Raw genomic sequence first — 10,323 nt, forward strand, 5'->3', positions numbered from 1 at the left:
TCTCTCTCTCTCTCTCTGTCTCTGTCTCTCTCTCTCCTCTGTGTATGTGTGTGTGTTTGTGTGTGTGTGAATGTGTGTATGTGTGTGTGTAACATTTTTACTTTTTTTCTGGATTCAGTTCCTTTTTTTCCCCATGTGGGTCCCTGGAATGGAACTCAGGCCATTGGGTTTAGTTGCATCTTGTAAATCTTTTAAATCATTTTAACAGGAGTTCTGGCAGTAGAACATTACTCTAAAATTAAAAGCTTTGGTGTGAATGTTTCAGTTTTACCCAATAGTAACATCACAGGAAGAACCAAAGACATCTCCTGTGACAGTATGTTGAAGTTCATACCTAATAATGTTAAAACTGTCACGGGAAATACTGTTTCACAAATCAGCAGCCACAGTCTTCCAATGTCAAGACTCTGCTTTGTATATTCTGCTATTTGACAAATTCTGATATGTACATCTGATGTGGCCAAATAGAGATCAATGAAATCACTGCATTAACTTTAGTATCAATCACATTTCATAGCTAGAGGCAGAGGGCATTAATAGGAACTTTATCACAAAATGAGTTCCATCACAAGAATGAGACTCAGAAGATCCACGGAGGTTCACTTCACTTTATAATTAGGTTAAAATGTAAAGTAAAATTTAGGGATTTCATATTAGTTATTTAATCAAACTGCACAAATTCAAGAAAACAATTTATCTGAATTGCAATGTTATATATAAAATTGAAGTTACATCCCATAAATTTTTAAGACACAAAACCAACACAAGTGAAATCTATTTCTATGATCTGACAAGGATTTCTCAGGTAATCATCTGCATAAAGATGATACTTTCTAATGTAGTCCATAATATCTCAGGTGATCACTTATGACATAGGAGTTGGTCCTCACAGAGCTGTTTTAGACAATAACAATTTGCTGGAATCACATCAAAGAGTTAAGGTAATTATCTATGTGGGAGAGGGAAGAATTGGGGTAAACCCAAACCTAGCCTTAACAATTAACAACATATGATGGACTCTAGTTTTCAGTTTCTTTCAGTTTTTGAAGCTATGTAAATGAAATGCAGATGCGATATTATTTTTAAGATCATTTTAAAGGAATACATCAGCATTCCAATTATCACCACCTATAATAGGAATTTCTTAATATTATCTAAAACCATTTCCAATATTTATATTTACTTTCTCTTTTGTTCAAAAACGTTATAGTATAGCTGAGCTGTTCCAAGCAAAATACAAATAAGTTTCACACATTTTACTTAACTGGTAGATATTTTAATTATTTTATAATAGACAATTAGATTAACAGGCACATTGGACATACCTCAGTTTTTGGCAAGCAGATAATGTGCATAGTGCCATGATATTTTCTGGTAATAATACCAGGAAATAATTTATTTTTCTTCTGGAGATAACTCTAGGCTTCAGACAGATTCATAATTTCCCCTCATCAGACCTACAGCTTTGTGCAAATATTACACTGCAGTTACATTTATCATACCTTATCCCAATATTTAGAGAACTATCAATACCAATTAGATTAATTAGATAAATGTTATAGGGTTGTCAGGTTAAAGGTAGCCACCACTTTTCAAATTACTTTCATTTTACCCTGGTATTTAAATATTCTGTTCTTTTCTTGAAGTTTTACCAGTTCCTAGTGGTGTATGAGAGAATTACTTATGCAAACTCTGTCATTTTAGAATCATGCTGCTTCGGAACTGGGCCATAAGAATTGTTTGGTAGCTAGACAGATTCTAACAGATTACAGACCATTTGGGTTGAGCTAATTCATCATCATGGGCTTTGGAACATATCCCCAATATCCTTAGTAACATTAGAGAGGGAAGCTTCACAAATGCCCCTATAAGTATTTAATACACCAAGTGGAAATACCACAAAGGTGGATCACTGCTTCTTTGAGGCCTGTCAAAGGGACTTGAAGAGGAAAACCAATAGAGTAAACTAACCTGGACCCTTGGGGCCTCCCAGAGACTGAACCACCAACTAAAGAGCATGCAGGAGCTGGACCTCAGTCTCCTGCACATATGTAGCCGATGTGTAGCTTGGTCTTCATGCAGGTGCCTCTGAAGCGGGGATTGCCCCTAAATCTGTTACCTGTCTGTGAATCCTGTTCCTCTAACTGAGCAGCTTTGTCTAGACTCTGTGAAAGGATATGTTTAGCCTTGCAGAGAACTGATATGCCAGGGTCAGGGAATACCTAGTGGCATCTTCCCATCTTCCCATTCTCAGAAGAGAAGGGGGGGACAGAATGGGGAAAGGGGGGACCCTAAGGAGGCAGGAGGCTGCCATCAGGATTTGAACTGAATAAATAAATTAATGAAAGGGAAAAATGTATAACACTTTCTTTTCATTTTTTGGTATCTGATTCTCATTTGAACTTCCTGCCTAACTTAAAAGAGCATGATTCTTTTTCTATTAGCCACTCCCTTTCTCCTAGCAGATGTTGAGACTTATGGCTTGTCTTGCTTATTATTTTACTCTCAATCAAACTGGCCCAGAGCTTCTTTCTAGATCTGCTTTCAAATTCTGCTTGTGTCAAAGTGATATTAGTATGTGTGGGATAGTGTGTGATGAGTGCATGCGTGCATGTGTGCTTGTGTGTGTGTGTGTGTGTGTGTGTGTGTGTGTGTAAACCTCTATGTATAGAGATTAAGAGGACAGCTTTGTGAATTTGGTTCTCTCAGTCCTCTTTTATATAGGTTTTAGGGCTCAAATTCAGATCATAAGGTTTGTATGACAAGGACTTTTCTGTGTTGAGTCATCTCACTGGCCGTGCACAACTTTAAACATTTTATTAATGAGATTAAAAACTCATATGGGAACACAATTTGCCTTTAAGAGAACTAACTAGTTAAGTGATGAGCAATTACTTCAACCCACTGGTAAAGAATGTCTAGTATCAGTGTGTACTGATCAATGCTTGCCCCTGTCGGTCCTCAACAAGAATTACACACTGGAATTCAGTTGTACCTATCACATGACGGGCGTATTAGAAACTGACTTTATATGCTGCCATTAATGTGACTATTTAACTACAGCTAGAGATGTAAGACTTTCACATTAGTATGCTTTCCTCCATTCAGATAACTCTATGTTCTTATATTCTCTTTTATTTGTTCTCTAAAATTAGTCTGTGATTTTTTTTAATAATCATTATTAGATGTGAATTAAATTTGATCAGGAACAAATATGAGCATTTATGGTTTTATACCACATCTCATTATGTACATGCTTCTTGGAGACTTCTCAATTTTTCTCACTTGAGATTTTGGTATTGGCACAAATATAATGTGGTATGCCATATGTTACACATTTTGCAAAGAGGGTGGCATAGTCTAAATAAGTGTCTCATAAAATTAACACTACCATCTTATGAACTAGTTTACATATAACATGAAGGATTTTTTTCCCTAGAAATGTTATGTGTTGTACCTGGATGTGGTGGTTTATGCCTGTAACTCTTGCCAGATGGAGCAGGGGAAAGAAGGTTGAGTTTATGAACTTCTTGGGCTACTTGACTGAATTCTAGGTCAGTCTCAACTACATTGTGAACCCTTACAGCAACAAAACAAAACAAAAATCAAAACAACAACAACAAAACAAAGATCAAGTAAGTGTTGGTAGTTTGCTGACTGTGATAAAGCAAAGCTATCTTTTATGTGCTCTATGATACTGATGATGGTTTTGCTAACATATCTTCTTCATAACATACTTTTGACCCACATGGTGTTTAGTGGGTGTTTCATTTGGAAGTCACAACACCTATATGACAGGTAATACAAATGGCCAATATTTTAGATATGGAAGCAGATGTTTCCCAAGACTAATAGAATTGGTAAATATCATGCATATATCAAGTGGCTAAAGTGAACTGAAGTTCACATTTGTGGGACTGTAATACCATACTCTCAGTCAACAAAATTCTCAGAGTTCCTATGGTATGAGAATTTGTCCCATGTAGTCCATCTCTTTGTAAGTCCATCTTTAGAATTTGAACTTGACCTGATTTCAAAAGGTCATTCAATAATTGAATTCTTCTCTCCTGACATATTTTTATGTTCAAAGGAAAAAAAAGAGATCTTATAAAAATGAATTTTATTCTCATTTTCCAGAAAACTGTACATGAGAAATGTTCTAGGATTCTTCCAGCGAAGAAAGTCTTCATAACTGAAAGATTTTAATAAACAGCAGGAAAGCTTAATTAAATCCAAATTTTACTAAGTGAAAAACATACTAGGAAATGCCAAAGCTCTTTCATAATCAGAGCTATTTCATAATCAAAGCTAATAGAACATCCCATCTAGGAATAAGGGAAGTATTGTTAAGCAGTTTGGTACAATGAGATGTAGTGACAAGCTCTTGAGTTTCTGAAATGCCACTTTAAGACAAATTACCCAGTCAACATTTCCTTCAGACCCTTCAAGTTCAATCTGAAGGATAGAATTTTTTGTAATTTTCTTTCTTACATTTTACTTTTGAGTGATAAAAGCCTCTTTTTGTACATGTTTTGTTCGTACTGTCCATAATTGCTTCTTGTTCAATGGCATGCGTGTTATGGACACAAGAGCCTATGAAGTCATTGGGTACATTCCAACATCCTATTATTCAAGTTCCACTTGGGCTACTTTTATTTCTCAGAGCCTGTTCAGAGATGATAATTCCATAGATGTCGGGGTTAGCCTTCAGCTGCTTTTAAATAAGAAGATTTTTTTTTTAAATTAATGAAGCTCTCAGCTAACCTTTTATAATTAAGGTCTAATTAAGGTCTAATTGCTTGTTTGCCTTGTATTTTACCTCATCTGTATTATTCTTGTTTTATAAAATACTTTCCAAATGTACTTCATCTGTGACATTTGTTTTCTGTCTCAATTTTGACTATTTCCCAGTCTTCTGAAAGAGGTACAATCACTCTTGTTGAATTCCTCCATCCCCTTACTCTTACTCAAACATGTATGGTTAATTTAATTTATAAATGATGTTGTCCAATCTTCTGAACACCACTTCTGCTGATAACTTTCAGATTTATAAACTGAATTTTTATAAAAGGCTAACAATCTGGAAGTTATTTAAGTATGGGACTAGAGGATTTAAAATCACAATAAAATATTATAAATGAATAAGTAAAATATATAAACAATAATATATTGTTAGCTTTATTATTATATATTTAATCATCCATGGATAAAATAATTCTACATATTATGATGACTTTGCTTCTTGAGCAGGCCAGAAGGTTTATTTCTTTTCTTTTTTCTTTCCTTTTCCTTTATTTTACTTTCTTTTTTTTTTTCATTTTGTAACTTTAGCACAGTACTTTTAAGCCATTATCTTAAGTAATTTAAGGTAAAAATTGAGGAGGTCATTATTTACATTTGAGCACAATGTTCAAAGCTAATTCTGATGTGCTATCTGAAGCATGTTCGAATTAACAAATTAAATCTATATTAGAAAAACATCAGTTATAAGAACACACCAAAGCCGGGCGTGGTGGCGCACGCCTTTAATCCCAGCACTCGGGAGGCAGAGGCAGGCGGATTTCTGAGTTCGAGGCCAGCCTGGTCTACAAAGTGAATGCCAGGACAGCCAGGGCTACACAGAGAAACCCTGTCTCGAAAAATCAAAAAAAAAAAAAAAAAAAGAACACACCATATCAAGACTTTCTCAATAGGAGGAATGCAAATTTAGGTAAAAAAAAATCATACATATGAAATATGTAATACATTGGTCATTCTTAACACACTATATAAAAAAAGGCCAAGTATATATATATAGAAGATAAAGTAAGAAAGAAAAAGTAAGTCCCTTTTAGTGAACACATTATTAATTTTCTAAAATTAAGTGTTCCTGTGTTATTGTGTATGTGTGTGTTTGCATGTGTGTGCACATAAATGCTATTGCATTGTTTGTGTCCATTGGATACATGTGCATGTGGAGTCCAGAAGAGAAAGTCGACGTCTCTCAGAGCTATAGTTTAGGAGGCTCTACTGACTGATGGGGATACTGTGCCTCACTTTGACATCTGCAAGAGCAGTATATGGTCTTATCTGTAGAACCATCTTACCTGCCCCAACAAAAGCACTTGTTTTTCTCATAGGATGCCATGCACAGATATGATCATCTGTCAGAACACCACACATTCCAAGAGTTTGAGAAGAGCCTCTAACACTATGAATCTTTGAAGCACAGATTTATACCTCAGCTGCATCATTTTCTTCCTCAAGTTCTTTCACTGTCTGTTGACATTTGGGATCCATGTCTCCAGATTCCTCACAGGCTCTCTGCTTTTCCTTTTCATAGGTCATAGTGAGTATGCCCAAGAACAAACTTGTCATATAGAAGACAAACCAGAAACTGATCATAACAAAAAATATCATGTAGACCTTTCCTGAAGCATAAAGGATCTGCAGAAAGGTGGGACACAAAGAGAGAGAGAGAGAAACATTATTATCTTTCTCTATATTTTCCTCATTTAAGATGAAAATTAATTTTGTTATAAAATTATTTAGTCATAAATACAATATAATCAAAACATAATTTATGCCTTTGGGTATTTAAAGGTTAGATTTTAACATATTAAAATATAGGCTACAATATAGGTAAAATACTCTCTTTTTTAATGAGAGGAGATATACAGCTCAGGCCAGCTAGCATCAAACTTAATATTTTCCTGCCTCAGTGACTGACATTACAGATGTGCACCACCTATCCAGACTAAAGATATGCATCCTTGTTAGCATATAATAATGAGGAAATTATTATTTTATTAGGTCTCAGTATAAAGTTTGGCTATTTCTAGAACAGATTCCATCGTATTTATATGAGGATAGCATGAAGCAACGCATACACTTAGCACACAGCAAATCCACATTTAACTTTAGCTATATTGTTAAATTCAACTCTTTTCATGAATACTGGGACCAAACATATTATTGCCTAAGACATGAACTGTACTATTTTGTAACAAGTACAAAATACCTGAGCCTTGAACAACTGAGTTTATGGAAATGCTAAGTAAAATCTACTATCAAATCAAAGCAATTACTATACAATAAAAATGCAGGAATAAGAAATGAATGTCATGAGTAGACTCCAAACCTGAGTGCTTCCAAAATTCTGTTCCCTTTTTACTTGAAGAGGCATGGGGTTAACTTTAAAACAATCTCAACTAGACAGTTTTTAACATATCCTTGAATGTATATAAAATAGCACTGCCTTCATTTGTATACAGATTGTTGGAGGTCACACATAACTTATTGTTGTTTTCTCAAATTAAAAGAAAATCTTTTGGGGGAAATTTGTTTCCTAGTGATGTCAATATCTGAACAAATACTTAAGATATCACATCATGGGGACAAGTGTACACTGCTTTCTTTCTTTCTGAAGGAAAGGTTCAAAAGTGAATATGACCCTTGATTATAACAGAAGGGAACTTTAATTTTTATGGAGTTTAAATATACATGGAAACAAGTCCAAGAAAAGCCTATTGAGAAAATGTCTTATTCCATCACTAAGTACAGCTGAGATGTGTGTACATTGTATCATACACAGGGGTTTTGAACAAAAGTTAACAGACAAAAAAAAAAAAAAAGATTTTGAGGTAGTGTAATTTAGTAAACCATCAAGACACTTTTACACATAAGAAGTTCTGACTGCTGCATAAGAAGCACAGACACACCATAAATCTTAGGGAATAAAAATATGAACACTAACATAACGGACACAGGAAATCAGTTTACACAACAAAAATATGTTACATCCAACATTTTCATAACTTCTTTTGGCACACTAATTTATTCTCAGCTTTTAGGAAGCAGAGACAGGTAGTTTTCTGTGAGTTCAAGGCCATACAATCTACACAGAGATCTTCAGGCCAGACAACTTTGCAGAGAGACCCTGACTCAAAACAAACAAACAAACAAACAAAAACAAAAAAAAACAAAATAAAACAAAACAAAACAACAACAATAAAAGCAAAATAAAATAAACAAGAAGCAAACAAAGAAAAAACCCAGAATACAATTGTACTTCATATATAAGCTCAATTTCAATTTAGGAATACAGTATCAACCAGTGTCTATGTCAAGAATACAATACATTATTGACAAAAAATTTAAAGATTTATTTTTTAAGATTTTATTTCTCCCTCTCTGTCTCTCTGTCTCTCTGTCTCTCTGTCTCTCTGTCTCTCCCTCTCTCTCTTTCTCTCTCTCTCTCTCTCTCTCTCTCTGTCTCTCTCTCTCACTCTCTGTGTTTGCGTGTATGTGTGTGTGTATGTGAAAGAGATCACGTGTGTGTGTCTGCGTGTGTATTTGTACAATACTTGAAGTATACTTGAAGTATACAGTAATAAGAAGAGTCCTCTGAAGCTGGAATTTCAGGGGTATTTAAACTACTTTAAAAAGTTGGTGGTCTACAAATTATGTTCTTTGAAAGAAAAAGTACTCTAAACCACTGAGTGGTCTCTGAAAATTATTCCCTATCATTTCTTTTAATGAACACACATCACAGTGCAGTCATAATAGAAATAAATATATTAAGTATGCGGCCTGTTATGGAAGTCTATACTTCAAGCCTATCTACTGTCATTTTCGCCAAACCATGAATGACCACCTACAATAGATCCTCACTATCAGACCTATGGACTGTTGAAATGCCCTTAAAAAGTAATAGGTAAGGACAGTTATTAAAACCTCACAAGAGACCATAGCCGTTCTCTATTGTGATATATATATAAAGAAGCCTTACATAATTCTACCCTAATGGCACATGGCCGAGTAGGATCAGGAGGTTCTATGATATATGAACCCAGAGGGTAAGTAGGAGTGATGGGATTCATCTATACAGCTGCAAGGATGTTATCATTCATGTTAAGGTGAGGGTTTTTTTTTGTTTTGTTTTGTTTTTTGTTTTTGAGACAGGGTTTCTCTGTGTAGCCCTGGCTGTCCTGGAACTCACTTTGTAGACCAGGCTGGCCTCAGAACTCAGAAATCTGCCTGCCTCTGCCTCCCAAGTGCTGGGATTAAAGGCGTGCACCACCACCACCCGGCTAAGGTGAGATTTTTAATGACCCAACTTCTTTAATGTTATTTATACTCTACTTGATAACTAGATTTTGGTCTATCATTGGCACCCTATCTCAGGGGGATGAGGAAAGAGCTCTCTCAACAAAACACAACATGTATTTATTTTTAAAAAAATAACAATGCAAAAACCTTTTAGAATTTAGAGTAACAGTTCTTTGTTCTAACATCTTTTTATCTTAACTATTCTGCATTGATAATAACATTACACATTTCTTGGTAATAGAAATGGTCTTTAAGAGACTCCAAATCTCTACTGTAACAAGTTTTATCCCTTCCTGGGAGACTGCTATGCAAAGGTAGCTATGACACAAATTCTTTTGTCATCACACCTGGAACACTGTTTAATATTTAAGTAGAAAGCATTTAATAGAATAAAAGGAAATAAAAAATTTTGCTTAATATATTATTATTTAGGGACACAGAGTCGGCAGGCACCTCCAAGGTCCCTAGAGGACTCTCCACTCAATCTTAGGACCACCAGTGAGTGGAACACAACTTCTGTTCCATTCCAATCACTCGGGACCTGAGACAGCATTAGGGAAGCAGAAAACCCAGCCTGACCAGAGTCACAAGTCCCTTCCTGACAGCTCCAGCACCCGGTCAGCTTGGGCATAGAGACAGCGGACACCCCCAAGGTCCCTAAAGGACAGATTCTGAGGCAGACCCCATTCCTTGCCAGAGGAGAGGTATCTGCCCCACCTGGGAGGGCTTTGCCACAGCACCTAGGGGAGCCATCTTGGTTCCCAGATCCCTCTGAGACTAGTCTGCACAAGAGAGAGTGTGGACTACAGAAGCTAACAGCTTCTAGGACAGGCCCTGTTTCGGGCCTTCATCTTCTGCCAGGAGGCAGGTCCAAATGCCAGATATCTGTGCACCTTCCCTGTAAGAGAAGAGCTTGCCTGCAGAGAGTGCTCTGACCACTGAAACTCAGGAGACAGCTAATTTCCCAGGTCTGCTGTTAGAGGTTAAGAGAATCATGAGAGGAACAAGCTCTAACCAGAGACAATTATAACAACTAACTCCAGAGATTACCAGATGGTGAAAGGCAAACGTANGAATCTTACTAACAGAAATCAAGACCACTCACCATCATCAGAACGCAGCACTCCCACCTCACACAGTCTGGGGAACCCCAACACACCTGAAAAGCTAGACACGGATTGAAAAGCATATCTCATGATGATGGTAGAGGACATCAAGAAGGACTTTAATAAC

At 36.0% G+C, this 10,323-nt stretch overlaps 1 protein-coding gene across 1 annotated transcript in view; it reads right to left on the bottom strand.

Moving 5' to 3' along the window:
- The window catches only part of Scn7a (sodium voltage-gated channel alpha subunit 7), a 94,898-nt gene that overhangs the window by 29,993 nt on the left and 54,582 nt on the right, over positions 1–10,323 (bottom strand). Inside the window, exon 10 of the mRNA XM_021156416.2 lies at positions 6,220–6,426. Within this exon, the coding sequence (XP_021012075.1) occupies positions 6,220–6,426 (207 nt within the window). The remainder of the gene's footprint in view (positions 1–6,219; positions 6,427–10,323) is intronic.

Source organism: Mus caroli, chromosome 2 (assembly GCF_900094665.2).
Source record: "Mus caroli chromosome 2, CAROLI_EIJ_v1.1, whole genome shotgun sequence".
NCBI lineage: Eukaryota > Metazoa > Chordata > Mammalia > Rodentia > Muridae > Mus > Mus caroli.